Source organism: Silurus aristotelis, assembly GCF_946808225.1.
Source record: "Silurus aristotelis genome assembly, chromosome: 11".
Classification (NCBI taxonomy): Eukaryota; Metazoa; Chordata; class Actinopteri; order Siluriformes; family Siluridae; genus Silurus; species Silurus aristotelis.
Window position 1 is genome coordinate 16,927,775 of NC_139584.1, and position 19,592 is coordinate 16,947,366.

The 19,592-nt window shown below is 37.9% G+C and overlaps 1 protein-coding gene across 5 annotated transcripts in view; it reads left to right on the forward strand.

Moving 5' to 3' along the window:
* Positions 1–19,592, forward strand: part of cux2b (cut-like homeobox 2b) — a 118,857-nt gene that overhangs the window by 70,916 nt on the left and 28,349 nt on the right. For all 5 annotated transcript variants that reach the window (XM_083554388.1, XM_083554389.1, XM_083554391.1 and 2 more), the window contains exon 4: positions 9,767–9,845. In XM_083554388.1, coding sequence (XP_083410514.1) covers positions 9,767–9,845 — 79 coding nt within the window. The remainder of the gene's footprint in view (positions 1–9,766; positions 9,846–19,592) is intronic.

A 19,592-nucleotide genomic window follows, 5' to 3' on the forward strand; every position in this document is an offset into this window, starting at 1 on the left:
AAAAAAAACTGGACTAAACTGAACTGGAATAAAATTCTGGAGTGAGTTAGATGAAGTGGTAGAGTGTGTACATAGGTAAGAAAGATTGGTGATTGGTGCAGGTTTCAATAGGCATGGTGGTAGATTTTGATAAAAGGATGGAAAGAGCAGTGATAAATGCATATTTTAACAAGAAAGATGAGCATAGAGTGATGTATAAGATGGTGAAAACTGAAGAAGGAAGACTGTAGTGTGAGGTTCAGGGAAGAGGTCAGACAGGGGCTCGGTGGTGGCCAAGAGGTGCTGGATGATTGGGCAACTACTGCAGAAGTGATAAGGGAGACAGCTAGAAATGTACTTGGTGTGACATCTGAAAACAGAAAGGAAGCCAAAGAGACATGGTGGTGGAATGTGGAAGTTTAGGAGAGCATAAGGAGAAAGAGGTTGGCAAAACAAAAGAAGTGGGATAGACAGAGAGATGAGAAAAGTAGGCAAGAGTACAAGGAGATGCGGCAGCAGGTAAAGAGGGATGTGGTAAAAGCCAAGAAAAAGGCATATGAGGAGCTGTAGGAGAAGTTGGACACTAAGGAAGGAGAAAATTATTTTTACAGATTTGCCAGGCAGAGGGACCGAGCTGGGAAGGATGTGCTACAAGTTAGATTAATAAAGGATGAAGATGGAAATGTGTTGACTAGTGAGGAGAGTGTGTTGAGAAGCTGGAGGAAGTATTTTGAGCAGTTGATGAATGAGGAAAAAGAGAGAGAAAGTTGGATGGTGTGGAGATGGTGAAGCAGGAAGTGGATAGGATTAGTAAAGAGGACGTGAGAGCAGCGATTAAGAGGATGAAGAGTGGAAAGTCGGTTGGCCCAGATTACATACCACTAGAAGCATGGAGATGTTTAGGAGAGTTGGCAGTGGAGGTTTTTAACCTGATTGTTTAACAAGATTTTTGATGGTAAAAGGATGCCTGAGGAATAGAGGAGTGTGCTGGTAATAGGGAGATGTGCAGACTTGCAGTAACTACAGGGGAATTAAGTTGATCAGTCACACCATGAAGTTATGGGAAAGAGTAGTTAAAGCCAGGCTGAGAGAAGAGGTGACCATCTGTGAGCAACAGTATGGTTTCATGCCGAGGAAGAGCACCACAGATGCATTATTTGCTTTGAGAATGTTGATGGAGAAGTATAGAGAAGGTCAGAAGGAGTTGCATTGTATGTTTGTGGATTTAGAGAAAGCATATGACAGGGTGGAGAGAGTTGTTGTAGTATTGTATGATGAAGTCAGCTGTGTCAGAGAAGTATGTGAGGGTGGTGCAGGACATGTATGAGGGCAGTGTGACAGCAGTAAAGTGTGCAGTAGAAACAACAGACTGGTTCAAGGTGAAGGTTGGATTGCATCAAGGATTGGCTCTGAGCCCTTTTCTGTTTGCAGTTCTGATGGACAGGTAGATGGAGGAGGTCAGGCAGGAGTCTCTATGGACTATGATTTTTGCAGATGATAGAGAAGGTCAGAAGGAGTTGTATTGTGTAGCCAAAAGAAGAAGATGTGTAAATAAACTAAAAGTACTAAGTTATTACCCGTGGTGCTCATGATTAAGTTCTAGGGTACACAGCTTTTTATATTATTCTTATATTTTTTACATTCCATCATGGGCTATTTCCTTATTGTGTGGATGTATGTGTGTTTGTGTGTGTGTGTTTTGCCGATTTATCAGATTAGATTATTCCTATTGGACGAATAGGAATTTTGGGAACTGTTAGCTTTTTATCAAATTAAACCTTGATTCTGTAGCTCACATAGCTTCAAATGTGGTCACCATGTTGAACTTTAACATACCCTACTATGCTTTTTAGCAGTATGGTGGCTAATTACTTCTAGCAGGAACTTCAGGGCTACTGCATACATACCCTGTAGCTGTTCAGTCAGACCACAACCAGCATTTGCATTCCCCAGATACAGTATTTTTAGATGTGTATGATGTTAGTTTCAGCCTATTGTTTTGAGACTGTTGTTTTGAGCCAGTGTTTGTATACAGTAGTGTGAAATATTGTGCCTCCAGGTCCATGATGCAACATACAAGGCAACACAGACACCCTGTACATGGAGAATCATAATTGTAAATAGTTAATAGCAAGTATCACATACAAAACAGCACAATAAAAAAAATAAGCTGTGTCCAATTGTTCAGTATGCGGGAACTCTTTGAGGTTCTGTATCGGTGCAGTGATAAATTTTTTATATATATATATATATATATATATATATATATATATATATATATCACTTAAACCCTATTGGTAGGTGGTTTTTTATATACAACTCATACACTAGGATTTGTAAATATTGTCTTCTGTATGCTGTTTGGCATAGTAGTGTAGAGATATTACTACAGCAGTGGTATTAAATCATAGTATGTGTGAGTGTTTACAGAAGAACTGCATTTGAGGAGAGCAGTGGATGGCTTGAGGGCAGAATTGAGGGAGAAAGCTGCTACTCTGTGGCCGTCAAGTGCACAAGTGCCGGGGAAAACCTTACTGGATGACACAATGGTGTGTGTGTATGTGTGTGAGAGAGAGAGACAGAGTTGCTGATTGGAATTGACGTAAGGACTAGATGCGTGTCAGCTCTCTGACTGCTCATTTCACCCAGTGCCTCAGAGACAGTAGCCACACTTTAGACTTGGCACGACACCCCGATGAAATACTCAAAACATCTTGTGTGTGTGTTTGTGCACAATGATGTACTTGAAAATAGTTTTGCATCCACTACATATCCATGACTTTTTTTTCTTTCCTGTGAATGTCTTCTTCTGTTGTGAGTGGTGCATTTGTTAATAATTTCTGTCTCTGTGTTATTTCAAAGTGCTGGACAGTAATGAAGTAAATGTAATTCGTTACTGTACTTAAGTAACTTTTTTAGTACTTTACTGAAGTATTTCCATTTGGGGAGATTTTACTTTCACTTCACTACATTTCACAGTCAAATATCTTGCAGCAAGCCACCAATCAGGGTAGAGCGCGCGCTCTGTGTGCCACTTGGTGGTTTTTACCAAGATACAGTTCACCAACATACAGTTCAGCATCAGTTCAACAGCAAGCGGAACATTTTGAGAGGAATAAATGATGGACTCGAACTCACCACAACACCCGTGGCCTTAGTTGCAAGACTTTTTTTGCACAAAGGTTTTGAGCTCGTGATAATTTGAATAGATAACAATCAGCATTTGACTCCTCAATATCATTCTATTAATAGACTGGTGTGCTGAGAGTAACATTAGAGTCTTTTCATATGATCCAAGTTGATTAAGAGAGTCTTGTGACAAAAATGGTAATAGGAACATTATAGGCATAATAAATTATAGTACTTTGGATACTTAAGTACATTTGAAGGCAAATACTTTTGTACTTTTACTCAAGTGAAAGTTTAAAGAAAGCACTTTTACTTGAATAATATTTTACAGTGTGTATCTCTAATTTATCTCAACTACATGGTTTGGGTACTTCGTCCACCACTGATTATTTTAGGAACACACCACGTGTGTGTCTTTTTCTGTGTGCTCTCTCTGTGTTAAGTATAGTCTTTATAATACTGATGTCAGAGTCTCCTCATTATTGTGTGCAGTGTGTTTTAAAGAACAGAAGAATCTGCCTGTTTTGAGGCAGTGTTTTTATTTTAATACATCTATAATGTTACTATACATGCGCCTGGATATAAACTTGAAAACAAAGATTCTTTAGATAGTCTTTTCTTCAGAAGCCTTTGAAGGTACTGCGTTGAGTGTGCGACGATCTCAGATAAGGGGATTCCAAGTAGAGCCCTTTAGAAAGCTGAGACTTATTAAGTATACAAAGAACCCTTAAGGAAATCTTTGGCTTTTGAAGCTAAATAACACTGACCTCACTCGACATCAACTACTGTTAAATGTGAAATGTTAAACTCCCTCTACGTCTCCGTGCGGTTTGACTTTTTCTGCAGGCCCGACATAATGCACCTCAGTGTGAACCCTACTGCTAAAAACTGATGATTCACTATGATAATTGCATAATCACCAGTTGTAGTAATTATAATTGATGAGTGCATAATTGCTAATTGCTAGTCTTTTTGGGAGCCTTTCTAACTCTGCCTCTCACTCTCCACTCTCTGACTCTGTTCTTTAGGGGTTTTTCCCCTTTCCTGTTGTCTTTTTATTTCCTCATCATGCGTTCCCTGTTTTTACCCAACCTCCTCAATTTACATGCCAACACTGATTTTATTTATTTATTTTTGAGCATCTCTTGTGTCATAACCTGGCCATAATTCATGCTTTTTCTTCCTCACTCTCTGCCCCCCCCCCCCCCCCCCCTCCCGGTCTCTCACGCTCTCTATCTTTTTTCTCTCTCTATCTCATACACACACACACACACACACACACACACACACACTCTCACACACACACACACACACACACACACACACACACACACACACACACACACACACACACACACACACACACACGCAACCCACTTGAGCTACTCCGCTTAACAAAATCAAATGAAGAATGGGATCAGATCTTTAGCGCTTTTCATTGTCACTCATTTGATTTCCCCACTAATTGGAAATTAGAGGAAATGACTGCTGAGTGTGTTTTTATGTAAAACTAATTATTCTTTTTCACCCCTTTGAAACTTGGCACGTGCTAGTTTTGGCATTGTCAGGAGCCACAAGTGCTAAAAAGTCATCTGTCCTTTGAAGCCAGAATTAGTAGGCATAAGAAATTATAATTTTGGTGTGTTGACGCACCGACTGCAGAAAGAACTCGCTGTAATTTTGAGGGGCAATTTGTCAAACAACTTTAAGTGAATAAAGGCACTGGAAAAAGGCTGGTGACATTTTACTTTGAACTGTGGACAAAGGCAGTTTTTTGTCCTTTTGACTGGAAGCAGAAGAAGGAATTGTAAATTTGTCAGTGTGGTATTGCCTATACTGATTTCAGCCCCATGTAACTGGATTACAGTCTGTAACTTGGCTATAAGAGTCCAAATGAACATAACTTTATATGCAGATCTCTTCTGGAGCACGTGTGTGTAAGAGAGAGAGAGAGAGAGAGAGAGAGAGAGAGAGAGAGATGATTGATATCTGGTCTGCTGGGCTCAGACAGGTTAATGGTGTGATTGTCGAGAAAATCTTTATGTTCTTTAGGTTAATTGATGATGAATTATGAGAGTTGGGTGCCAATCTAACACATGCAGCATGTAGCCACACTTGTGCAAACACACATATGCATACAGTATAAAGAATCCTACACTTTTTGTAGACTATTTATATACTCTATTTACTTTTTCTGTGCTTAGGATAAAGATTGAGGTCGATTTGTTCTCATTCTGCTGTTTGAAGAAAATAATAAAAGTCTTTAATGACAATGGCACTCATCAAAGCTTAAAATGCATCAAAGCATTGAAATGAGATTTAACAAGTCTGGTTCTGATGAATAAAATTCAATTAATAAAATAATAAAATAGCGTGACTTTAGTACAAGCTGAGCAGACAGAATGGCAGATGAACAAATCTGCGTCTGATTCATTAAACTTATGTACTACATAAAAACGAGCGGTTTCAGCCCAGCGGTAACAAGGACACACCCACTTGTCCCTTATTTGCATATGCACACTGCCCTGCTGATTTATGAGGTGAAATGATGCACAAAATGAATTGTAGCTATACGAAAAAAAATGTTAGCCTTTCACAGCAAAAAAAAAAAAAGCGTTTCCGTTTTCATTCAATAAAAAAAAAAGAAATTAAACATTTTAAGTCTAATGACAGAAAGGATTGTCTTTTCCAGTCCTTTGTTTTTAGAATGTGTATTAGTCACATTAAATGGTACAGTGAATATAATATAAACAGCAACATGTGAAAACACTGAAATCTTTTAAAATGAGCATATAATTTTTTTATGATAAAAGCTTATATAACACCTGTGTATATATATCGTGTGAAAAAGTCTTTGCCCCTAAATTTAACAAATGATTCTGCAGCAACAACTGCAACCAAATGTTTCCAGTAACTAGAGATGAGTCTTTTACAAAGCTGTCATTCAGTGCGATGTCAGTTCAAATCAGCGTTTTGACTAGACCACTCTAAACCTTAATTTAGTTTCTTTTGAGCCATTCAGAGATGGATTTGCTCTTGAGCTTTATATCATTGTCTTGCCGCATTACTCAATGGCACTTGAGGTTCACATCACGACTGACACGACTCTCTACCATTTTCTGGTAGAGAGCAGAATTCATGGTTTTGACAACTATAGCAAGGATGTCCAGGCCCTGAAGCAGCAAAGCTTCTCAGCATCACATCTTTGAACAGATGAGCTAACACTTTGAATGTAGCCAGCACTTTATGGGGCCTTTTGTTCATAAGTATTACACAATTAAAAGATTAAAGAGCTTCACATTTGTATCTCTGATTCACATTTACATGTTGACACCAAACTCCATTACTTATAAATTAGTGAAGGTTCCCACCTGTGAAATTGTTTTTTTTTTTAACAGTGGGAATTTGCTCTATTATAAATAATATATATCTCATTTGCTAATACATGCATACATTAATAATCTCTGACCAAACATGAGTTTGGATGCACAGATATGGCAACTGTTGCAAAAGGGTATTTTATAATTCAATTTGACTGCACACAAATTTTTTGATTAAGGGCCAGACTGTCATATCTAGCATTTTTAATTGATAAACCTTGACTGTGTAAATTATAATATATGTACATGGAAATACAGTTTTAGCAGTAAAATTATTGATCTCGTTAATAATAATAATTATAAACAGCCTCTATTTATTTATTTATTTATTTATTTATTTATTTATTTATTTATTTATTTATTCTTTACATTTCTGCCTCCATACACACCAGCTAAAGCTGGTTAAGACTTGACATTGCTCTGCTAAACTATATTTTTATATATTACATTCTGTATAACTTGAAAGGATGTATGTTTTGTGTCTCATGTTCTGTAATCAATAATGCAGTTCGAAGAGTACATTTATTAGGAACATTTTTCATGCTGCTTGCTATGTGCTGGACGGAAGAGCTAATTAGACTGATCAGGTGCTGACTCTCTATAACGCCTTGTCTCTTGGTGTCTAAATCTCACACTTTTGCTCACATGCATTTATAGCTTCTTGTTTTGTTATCTTGGTGTGTGGTGGCTCGGTGCTGATGTAGCAACCAAATGTGATGTCCTGGAAATGGAGGAAAAGTGAGAGACAGAGAGAGAGAGAGAGAGAGAGAGAGAGAGAGAGAGAAGAGAGAAAGCACAGAAGAAAAAAAACACAAACACTATTGCTTTCAGACAGGGAAAGCAGGAGACTATTGTATCTGTATCGATTGGTGTAGTGCCTCTCCATTTTAACATGAACTCCATGAAGCAGCAGTGAGCTAGAGTATTGGCAGGCTCTTATCTTTAAAATATTTTAGTGAGCATGATGCTGGCATTATGGAACTCCAGGGACAACAGCTCTTTACTGTAAATCTAAATCTCCCCCCACTCTCTCACTTTTGCTCTCTCACATATAGTTCTAATCATATTGAATTTCTCCTTTAAGCCAATAACATTCATTAGAAGGTAACAGCATACATTTTTGTATTATATCTGTAGACTAATGTTTTATTGTGCTTATTGTTATTTGTATCATAATTCTAAAATATTTGTATTTAGCTATCTTTACCTTTGTTGAACACACATTACATCTCTTTATGTTTAAATACCTATAATTAAGTACAATGAGGAATATGTTTCCCCTTAATCTAAATCAAACTCCACAAAGAATTCAAATCGACTTGTGCTCTATACAATGGAGCAGTAGTTACATGCAATCAGCTTTGGGTTTATCCAGGTTTATGAGTTGATTAGTTTATTCTCACAGTAAATATACAGGATGTATGAGAGAAAGCTAACATTTAATTGTGCATTTGTTCTAAGAAGATTTATATTTTCCCTCCTATAGGAATATAACTGAATCATGTAGTGGATATTCACATTTTCTGCACACGTGATCACCCATTAATTTACTGGCGCATACATATGAGATGAGAACTTTAGATTTTTCATCCAACCACAAAGTTTAGCATTTGGAATTTGCAAGGCACTACAGGGAACTTGAACTGCTTCAAGGTCAGATGAGACAAAAAAATTGAGTTTTTTGACAACTGACACTCAGGGTGGGTTTGGGCATAAAAAAGAAAGGAAGTTGAAGCTTTTGTGATGTTTTCCTCTAAAGGCCATTGACCCTTTGTGGAAATATCAGGAGATTGTAAATAAAAAAAAATGGCTATCTCTGCCAAGAAAGTACAACTGGTTTATAGTTTGAATCTTCCAGCAGGGCAGTGATGCAATACACACAACTCTACACAGAAACAGATCACTGACCACAGAATCAAGCTTCCTGTGACCACGAAGAGGAGAATCCACATGAGGGGACCTTTGGAGTATCTGGAGACATTGTTTTCCTAAAGAATTATATGAAGTTCAGTGCTGCTATGTTGACGAATGGAATTTGTATAAAGCATGGGTCCGAAAACTATGGCGAGTGGTCCCCCACATTTGGAACGGCCCTCTGAACAATGCCAGAGACATATTTTAAAAATGTAATTTGTAATGTAATAAATATGTTTTTACTCATTTCATATTTCTATTTATTAATAAAGGTTGGTTTTTAAACTAACATTTCCCATAGTTATTAACATTATTCGTTAAATTCACCCACCAACCAACATAATGGTACATTCAGCATAGCATTCCTCCGTGTTTGAGCAGGTGCTACTGCACGCAAACCAGCGAGAAAATGTAAAAAGTCAACAAATGGTTGAGAAAGAGAAAAGTTCATTCAGGATGCAGGGTATTTAACCAAAAGTGATTATTTTTTTGTTAAATGCAAAGAAATGGCTGTTTGCACTGTTCAGAGAATATAATCTGCGCTGACACTATGAACCCCCAACCTGGCCCATGTAATTTTCTGTTACAGACCGACCCGGCCCCCCATTAAAGAAAGTTACAATTATGTGGCCCTCAAAGAAAACAGTTTGAGGACCCCTTAAGTATTAAATGTATAAATGTAATTTATGAAAAAAATTTCTATGGCCAGTGTTTCAAAAATTCTTTAGCTTATTGTATAAACATGCACAACTGCCAAAGTTCTGTATGTTTGCTCTCTGACATGAGACAGGATGTTAGCCCAGGTGATCCTTTAGTTTTGTGAAAAGAGTGACTGAGGTGTATTTTCTGGTCTCAGGCACTCTCTTGCCTACGTCTCTGCAGGCACAGGTGCCCTCTCCATGGGGCCAGGTGGTAGTGCATTCTGCTCACCCGCTCTCCCCTAACGAAGCTGTAATTGGTTTGAGGCCCCTGTCGAGCGGTGGATAGCAGGGTTGAAGCGACGGAGGGAAAAACTGCATACATGCTGACCTCGGCACACTGAGCTTTAAGTCCACAGCATTATGCCTCTGACCAGATTTTGCAATAATAATAATAATAAGCTGCTTTATAGACACTGTATTGGTCTATAATCATGATGTATGTTGAGTGGTTCTGTTGATACTTCTGATGTTCACAACTTTACTTAAATGCATTTTTTGAATGAAAGAAAAGCACAAAGTTGCTGAGGTTATTTATGTTCGATTATGAGATACTGGAATGTGCAGTGAACATTTATTATCTCTATTTTATGTTGCATGTCTCCTTTTGTTTTCAACAGATAAACTAATTGCTATTTTTCTGAATTTGTGTGCTATTATTTGTAGGTTGTTGCCTTGATCCAGCGCAGTAAGGAGGCCGAGTCTGCATTTCTGGGAGTTTACAAACAGCTGATAGAAGCCCCAGGTGAGTCACACACCTGCATACAAGCAAATATCAGTACTACCCAAGATGGGCATTAATCCTAATATTATAACCTACTTATTATTCTCCCAGGCTGGAGATCAGGTAGAAATAAAGCACAAGCTTGGCACTCCGTATCTGTTCAGTTGTGGACGTGAATATGTGTGTAAAGTGCCACATCCACAAGACACATTTAGAAGAGTGAAACTCATTAATCCTTCACACGGCCTTGACTGGATTTAACATTTACATCTCGGACGCTTTTGACTGCTGTGGACTATTTAAAGCCTGACCAATGTAGGGGCCACCACCTGATGAGACCATGAGGAAACGGAATAAGGGAGTGGTTGTGTAAGAGTCGCAAAGAGTTACACACAAAAGAAAGTAAGAAAAACTGACAAAGAAGGTAGGAGAAGAGGGGAGTACAGAATAAACAAGGATGTCACAGTAGACTGCTCTCTCTCCAGTATCCTATCATGTACATGTTACTTCTGATGAGAACAGTGCACCATCTTTACATAATGAATGAGCAGGTGATGGATATTGCTGCCCAGCATATGATGAGACGGTGGCTGCTTGAAAGGTCTTTCTATTATTTTTATTTTTTATTTTTTTTGTTCCAAATTGTTCTGCAAAGTAGACATGAAATTATTTGCTTCAGAAGTTACTCTTTAAAGGCACATCTGGTCTCTGACCTATACCTCCACTCACAGGGGCTGCACTTAAGAGTGTGTGCATGTTTCAGAGGCTGTGTTTGTGGACTCAACAAGAGGCATTACTTACGCCATTTGTACTTCACAAGTAGTTTGATTTCTTGAACAAGTCACATACAAGGGTCACTTAGATAATTTGTTTTCGGGTTGCATATAGAGAATAAAAAATGAACCACAAAAAACACCCACTGAGGTCCAAGGTGCCAGGAAAGAGCTCCAATTGCTGCAACTATTTTCAAAAGTCAAATATTTAATACAAACAAGCCTTATGAATATTTTGCAAGGCACATCACAAGATAAAATATAGCAGGTAGACGAAAGGTGACTTTGTGAAACATCACTTTCATTTCTCAGTCTCAGTAAAGGAAGGTTCATGAACTGCCATTGAGCTTTGCACCTGCTCTGGCTGCTCCACATTTTGTGTAGAGCTAAAGGACGCACCCAGATTAGTGCAGTGCTTCTACAGTACAGAGGAGGGACAATGCTCAAAAGCCAAGGTCTTCACTTCAAAGGGCTACTCGAACATCCTTTAGCCTTGGGCCTTGGATTTGAACAAAGCTGTAGAAAGAGAGCCTAGCCTAGAGCTTGACCTGCTAAAGTGCTGTCCTAACAGCAAGAAGTGTGTTTTCATCTGTATCGACCCCTGACGGAACACACCATCTGCAAGGTGAGCCTGTTGTCTACCACGGCCTATTTATCAGACACTCTCTCTGGCCATGTGCAAGGTCAAATCCCCCCACCAAGTGTGCACACGCTCACACACACACACACACACACACACACACACACACACACACACACACACGCTCACACACACACACACACACACACACACACACACACACACACACACACACACACACACACACACACACACACACACACACACACACACACACACCACAGAATTATTCCGGATCATGGGAACTGGATTCTCCAGGTGTGATAAAGAACACTAACCTGTGGCATTATATTACCTCTTACAATTATATAAACTCTAACATACTGACATCCATTTGCTTATAGTCAGCATTCTGTACTGTTTAATCCACTGGCATTAATTAATTATTTTAATACAATAGTTTGGCTTGACATGTCTTATCTGCCTCAGGCCTGCACAGTTTATAAATTAGTATGTTTTATATTTATAATATAAATAAATATAAATGTTGCAGCCTGATACTATAATCGTTCAAATTGATTTTTTTCCTCATAAGTCTACACTCAGTTCCCCATAATGACAAAGTGAAAACAGAATTTTAAAAATGTCTGTACATTTGTTAAAATAAAAAAACCCTGAAATGTACATCACATATACATACTGTAAGTGTTCAGACTCTTTGCAACAACACTTTAAAAAAAAAACTCAGGTGCCTACTAATTCGCTTCATCTTTGCTGAGATGGTTCTACACCTTGATTAGGGTCCACTAGTGGAAAGGTTTATCGATTGGACATGATTTGAAAAGGCACACACCTCTCTATAGAAGACTTTGCAGCAGACAATGCATATCAGAGCAAAAAATTCAAGCCATGAGGTCAAAGTAACTGCAGAGCTCAGAGACATGATTGTTGGAAGTCACAGATCTGGGGAAGGCTACAAAGAGCACAGTGATTCCCAAGAGAACAGTGGCCTCCATAATTGTCAAATGGAAGAAGTGTGGCACAATCAGGAGCTGGTTTCCAAACTGATCAATCAGGGGAGAAGGGCCTTAGTAAGTGAGGTGACCACAAACTCAATGGTCACTCCGGAGATCTTGTGTCTAGACAGGACAAAGTTACAGAAGGACAACCATCACTGCAGCCATCCACAGATCTGGGCTTTATTGCAGAGTGTCTAGACAGAAGCCTCTTTTCAGTGCAAATCCCATGGAAGCCTGTTTGGCGTTTGCCAACAGGCACATGAAGGACTTTCAGACTGTGTGGAACAAGATTCTCTGCCCTGATAAAACCAAGAGTAAACTGTTTGGCCTCAATGCTAAACAATATGTCTGTAATAAATTAGGCAACGTTTAAAAGTGAAGCATGATGCTGGCAGCATCCTGCAATGGGAGTGTTTTTCAGCAGGGAATTGCCAACTGGTCAGTGTTGAAGGAAAGCTGAATGGAGCAAAGTATGGAGATATCCTCGATAAAAACATGATCCACAGTTCTCAGGACCTCAGACTGGGCTGAGGTTCACCTTACTACATGACAACAACCATAAGCACACCACCAAGAAAATACAGGTGTGGCTTAATGAGTGTCCCAGCCAGAGCCCTGACTTAAACCCTATTAAACATTACTGGAGAGACCTGAAAATAGCTGTCCACCAATGGTCCCTATCCAACCCGACCCATCTTGAGACGATTTGCCATTAAGTATGGCAGAAATTCTCCTTATTCAGGTGTGCAAAGCTTGTTCTGTCATACCCAAAAAGACTTGAGGCTGTTATTGCTGCCAACTAAGTTTCTTCATCTAAGTGCTGAAAGAAGAGTCTTGTCATGTGATTTTTTTTTTTTTTTTTATGTAAACGATTGTAGTCAATGTAGTAAATGATTGTGTGTGTGTGTGTGTGTGTGTGTGTGTGTGTGTGTGTGTGTGTGTGTGTGTATGTATGTGTATATATATATATATATATATATATATATATATATATATATATATATATATATATATATATATATATATATTTATTTCCTAATGTCTGCAGTTTATAATAAATAAAAAAAAACACAGCTTGTGGATTTACAGAGAAATCAGAATGTTTAAGCTCCTTTATCCTGAAGACTCTTTCTTACCAAAAAACTTAACACTTACAAACTCCTGACACTCGAGACTCCTTTCATAACTGTAAAATAAATGCCTCCTGAAAGAAAGCTTTACTACATACCACATACTTAACTATCAACAATTATATTATTAAATAAGAGCAGGAGTGCATATTCATGAAGCTCATGGCTATTAGCATCTTGGAGAAGATTATTTTTCTGTCACTGAATAGCCCTAAGTGTGCCATTCCTCTTACCCTGTTTGCAGTTTGCTAACAATGAATTTAGTTAATGAACAACTCATCGCATTATCTAACTGTTATTAGTTAATTCAATGTTCAATTTGATTTCTATGAGACATCTTGGGTCCTGTTATCACATATTACCACAGCTATAAACAGTTGTTCCAACACCAGACCGTTTTTTTCTTTCTTAATGCAAATGGTTATAGCAAAAATCCTCTATCCTGAAGACTGTCTAGAGCACCTATGAACCATTGAACCCTTCAATGGTTACATAGTCTTCTTTGTTAAATATCATCTTTTATTAATCTATATAGTACTTTAGATTAAGTGACATGTCCACCATAGACGTCTCAGTGAATAGGCTGTTACTATAGAAACAAAGCATAATAGAATGAGTGCATTATCATGTATTTTACCTTTGATATTACCTCTTGTATCAGTTTGTTCCCATTTTTACTGCAGGGTTTTACCTTTTAGCTGATCCAGTGAGCAGAACTCACAGCCTTCCCTTTATAAAAGATGCTATAGCTACTGTTTAAAACAGTATCTTAACATTATTGAGGTCCAGTTGTTCAAATAAATTTTTTTTTTAAGGTAAAAAAAACCATTTTACCTTTCTGGTTTAAAGTGTTACTTCAGTATTTCTAGATAAAACTGTTTCTTCTTTAATCTTTTTTTTGTTTGTTTTTTTCATGGCGGTCGTTGAGTAAGTGCTTCTTCTGTGCAGGACTACTGTCTAGGCCATGGTGATAAAGGACTTTTAATAGTGGATAAACATACATTGGTATCAGATGCCTCTAATCCCTTTTCTTGTTCATTTGTTGTCTTTTAGGCTGTTATCGCTTCGGAGTTCCCTGTGTGATCCTAGTATTTGATGACACAGATGTTTGTTGTACTATCAGTTGTTCAGAAACTGCTAAAGTAAAGCAGGCCTTGTCGAGGCACTCGTTTTTTTTTTTTGTTTTCGGCAAGTTGCTTGGATATTTATCACAGTCAATAAAGCAACGCAACACATTCAAATTCAACGCACAACACGTTTATTCACAGCGTCCTTTATATAAATTTTTTTATAAATAAACTCTTAATCATGCAACAATTTTTATTTTTCAATAAACATGTTTTACTGATGCGCCAAGTCTCAAATCAAACACCACAATTCGCCATGGTGCACACATCCAGCAATTAAAACCACCCATGTGTAAACATAGCAAAAGTTCAGTTTGGTGTCCAGATGATTTACGTAATTTAAAACACTATAATTACTTTAAAACATTTACAAGAATATTTTGTTTTCGTGCTCTATGTTGAGTAGGTTTTCACTAATAATAAACATACATTTGCTTAAAGCATTCATATTTGTCTATGTTAATGCTGATTAGAGTATTAACAACTAATAAATATATATATATATATATATATATATATATATATATATATATATATATATATATATATATATACTGTATATATATATATATATATATATATATATATATATATATATATATATATATATATATATATATATATATTAGTTTTTATTTATATATACAATGTTTGCCTCATCTTTGCATCCCGTAACTGACTTTACATTACATACAGTATTGGCATGTTTTACCTCTTACTGTGCACTCGCACTTTACACTTACATTACTTACATTTCAACCTCTATTTTTCACATTTACCACATATTTATCGCACCTGAACTCCACTATGTTTAATGTTTACTCTTGATTTATGTCTAATGTTTACTCTTACTGTTTACTGTCTATGCACCTTGGTCCGTAGTAACGACATTTCTTTCTTTTAAAAAATGACAGTAAAGCTGGAGTTTAGGTTGTGTTGAGCATGGTAAATGTGATGTGTGTGTGTGTGTGTGTGTGTGTGTGTGTGTGTGTGTGTGTGTGTGTGTGATCCTTGCTGGCAGCTTTAGGAAGAGGTTTGTTTCTTGACTTGTAAAGCAGGGCAGCCTAAAGTGCTGATTCGTCCTTTATTGTCTACGCGATAATCTCACCCCATCTCTGTGGCTGATGTCAACAGAAATTTACCACTCTGTGATGGTTCCCCATTTCCATTCTCAGGTTTTTTTTTCCCCTTGCATTTTTCCTGATTTGTCAGCAATCGTTTAATCCCGGCTGCTCAAGTGAGCATAATTACAAAACACAAATGTAAAACAGATGTACACAATAAAAAAAAAGTGTGTGAATTGAGACACTGATTGCCCCATATATAAAATAGTGAAAATGTGAAAGAAAAGGGATGCGAGCCAAGTGGTCATCCTGTTTTTCTTTCTAGATTTAGGGCAATTCGTTTTTAATTTCTAAACAAATTAACACATCCAGGGTTTTGACTGCTGCTCTCAGGCTTTATAGTGCACTTCTCTTCCTGTTCGGAGAGAATTCCTCTGCACATCATACCTCTCAGGGTTTGTTGTACTGCCATTTGCCATAATTCGGCCCTGCAGTCATGTTTTCCTTCTGTTTTTAAATGCAAAATCCATAGATGTAATATTAAAATGATCTGTCTCTACTCCTTCTTGTGATAGAACTGGAGGTTAGAGATGATGTCATTCAAAGTAATGCAGGAAGGGTGTCATCTTATTATTATTATTTTTATATTTATATTTTTTGGAGCTGCCTCACCTGGAGAGGGTCGACTCTGCCAAAGCCTGGAGCATTGCCGTAAGACAGGCGCTGCAGGTGTTAGCTTTGCCGTTCCATGTGCTTTTATACTTCTCCATCCCCAAGAGGCCTTTTCTCTTCACTGCAGCTCTTTCACGTTTTATAACAGTCGAGGGCTTTGAACATTCAAGAAACACGCACAGAGGCAATGGTAAAAAAGCAAGTTTTAATTGAAAGAACAACTTCTTAGTATAGTTGCTGGTCAGAGACCAGATGAAACATGGAAAATGGACATAAGGCTGTGTTACACTGCTGGCTAGTGGTGACGAGAGGTATTACAGACATAGTGGCTAATTAACCCCCTCCCCGGAATTTGCTTGTATTAGATCAGAAATCAAGAAAAGCCTTTTTGTCCTTCTTAATGGTTGTTGTTTATATTTTAAAGACTTTGTCTTTAGAGATTAGTTTGTGCATCATAATATTGGCATGTTTAATCAGTGTTTTCGAATTTTCCTGCCATCATTATATCATTAGAGGTGGTTTCATCATAGAATATTATCAAAATCAAAGACTGTGTGTGTGTGTGTGTGTGTGTGTGTGTGTGTGTGTGTGTGTGTGTGTGTGTGTGTGAGGGGAAAAAGGGAAAGAGAGAGTGGAGAATAAATGGTGAACAAGGGCTCTCTGGATGGGTGGAGATTATGTGTTGGTGATTAATAAGAGCAGTAATAAACAAAAGGCCCAGGAGATGTTTGAGGTGCTTAATAATGCATTATGTTCATAAAAGCACCGGCCTACCCAATAGATCTCTGTAGAGGGAAAACCCCACAGAGATTATACTGGAGTGTGTGTGTGTGTGTGTGTGTGTGTGTGTGTGTGTGTGTGTGTGTGTGTGTGTGTGTGTGTGTGCAGTAAGAATGAGTCAGTAAGAGAGAAAATGTTTTTACTTTTATACTTTTTATAACAAATTTAATGCTACACATAAAGTCAGTAAAGAAAATAACATTTTACATAAAGAAACAACACAGTTTAGGTGTTAAATCAGGTTTTCCCATAAGAACACTCAGAAGTTTTACAGAAGATTGGACAAGGTGCTCTGAAAACTATAAAACATTACATCAGAAATTCACTATTGCTAATAACTATTGAGATCATTACTGTTTACTGAACTTTTTACATTTTGAACTTGTCTTTAAAAACATATTATACCCATGTTTTTTTGTATGTAAATGAATGTATTTTGTTTGTATCTTAATAATGCATACAAATAAATTCTAAAGATTACCAGCTACAATTCAAGGCTCTACATTCATGTCAAGATTTCACCAGAGTGCTATTAACAGGTACACGTAAGTTTTTTAGTGGCAGTTAAAGATGTATGGAGTTTCATCTTAGCAGTGGCCTTCATGTAATATTCTGATCGGCGTTCAAAAGAACCACTTGCTCTCGCTCGCCCTTGCCGCCTGCCTGCGTTTCCTCTTTTATCCCGAAGCTTTTATTGAGATAGCAGATCTCAGTCATATCCCACGCATCCGTGACAGTGCATTTCTTTCAAGACTCCTTTTATAGGTGATGCGCATTGATGTAAGCCAGACTCTTGTCCTTCAGTCTGCTGGCGTAACAAAAAGGCTTTGTAAGAAAGTTTGTCTTTCAATGCATGCAGCCAAAAGAAGCAGACACATCTCTCCCTCTCTCGCATACTCGCTCGCTCCTTTTCTACATCAAGGTATGCAAAAAAAAAAAAAAAAAAAAAAAAAAAGGCAATTTAATATACTCACTGAATATCAAGTGTGCCAAGTGAAGCCACTCCACCTAAATAGAACAAAAGAATTACCTCCTTGGTGTATTTCAGGGGAGCGTTTAAGATGTCACTTTTTTTTTCTCGGATAGATTTGTGAACAATGCGTTAGGATGATGAATGTCAGTTGAATGAACTGGAATGTTTTGTCAAAAGGTGAACTCGGCTCCTGAGTGAAAGTCTTGTAAAAGCATTCTTTCCCGGTGCAAAGGTGTGTCCTAATGTTGATATTTGAGTTTAAACTTGGATATTGTTCGGAAATAAATAATTATTTGGGAATAAGTGACATAATGGCTTTTTAATCCTATTTGTTTTGTGTGCTAGCAATGAGTTTTTTCCCTGCTAAATTGGACAAAATTGGGTTGGAGGGTATTGGGTGACTAATAATAAATTACAGAAATACTGAGAGAAAACTGAAGAAGTCTAAAAAAAAAAAAAGGTGGGGTTTGTGCAGTACTCTGCAGGTTCTGGACTTTTTATTTCCATGAAATTTTAGAAGCATTATTATTGTTATTAGAGTAGGATTATGTTTGGAGTAATCTGCTGGTTTTAAAGCACAGGGGCTTTACCTTTTTGCCTCGCACAGCTCATGATGTGCTTGGTGATTAACTGATTAGTTAGATCATGTGTGTTGGTCTTGGGGGGAAAAACTTAAAAAAAAAAACCCACTGCTGCTTAGTTTATAGAGTGCAATCAAGCACATCACTACTCCAAAAAAACCCTGTCCATCCTTCGTCCATGACCACATCCCTCCCTCCCATTGTCACACAACTACGTATCCAAAGCACGTTACTTGGTGAAAAAATAAATTCAACACACACACTTGCAAAGAGTTGGTGGTTTGGAGTGTGAGTAAGAAAAAAAGACCCTTGAAGCACAGCCTTGTAAATTAATTTGTTCATGTTGTACGATGGGTGCACAGCTGGCCTCATTAGCATGCACACAACAAATAATTATAGTGAGGGCTTTTTTCCAGCCATCGCTGGGCTAATGGGCTTGCTGGGTTAATTATGTCAGAGCGTAATTACCGAGGGGCCTGAGAGACGCTGCGCTGCCCCCCGCTGCGTCCGCGCTAGCTAATGACAGTGTAACGCTGACAGGGCCAAGACGGACCGCCCTGGCACACCTGCTCCTCTTGGCATGCCGTGTCATGCAGCGCTAGGCCACCCAGTCCGGCTTTCCCTCACCTCTGCAACTCCGAGCGTAGACATGCTCATCTGCACTAAAGTGTGAGCTGGAAATTGTAGGACGTTGCATCATGCACACAGAACAAAGAAGTGTAAAGAAGAAGAAGCTCTAAGTGCCTTTTACTAAGCAGCCTTTTATTAGAAAAAAATCCTAATTCAATTGAGGCAGAAGACAAATGCACAAAAGCTAGTTACTGGGGTATGTAAGGCACTGCACAGGAGTCATTCTGGAGGTGCTGCAGCTTTTGATATGTAGATTTGAGAAGCCAGTAGGTGATAAATATTGAGAATAGAAATCGTGTGATACAGTAATATATTTTGCCAATCTTAAGCATTATTGCCTATCAGAATTATTGAGTTTAGAGTTATAAGTAACACACCGAGCGCAATGCAGCTACTGTTATCCAGTACCACTGTCTGTTACCTCATTAAAATGAAGCCA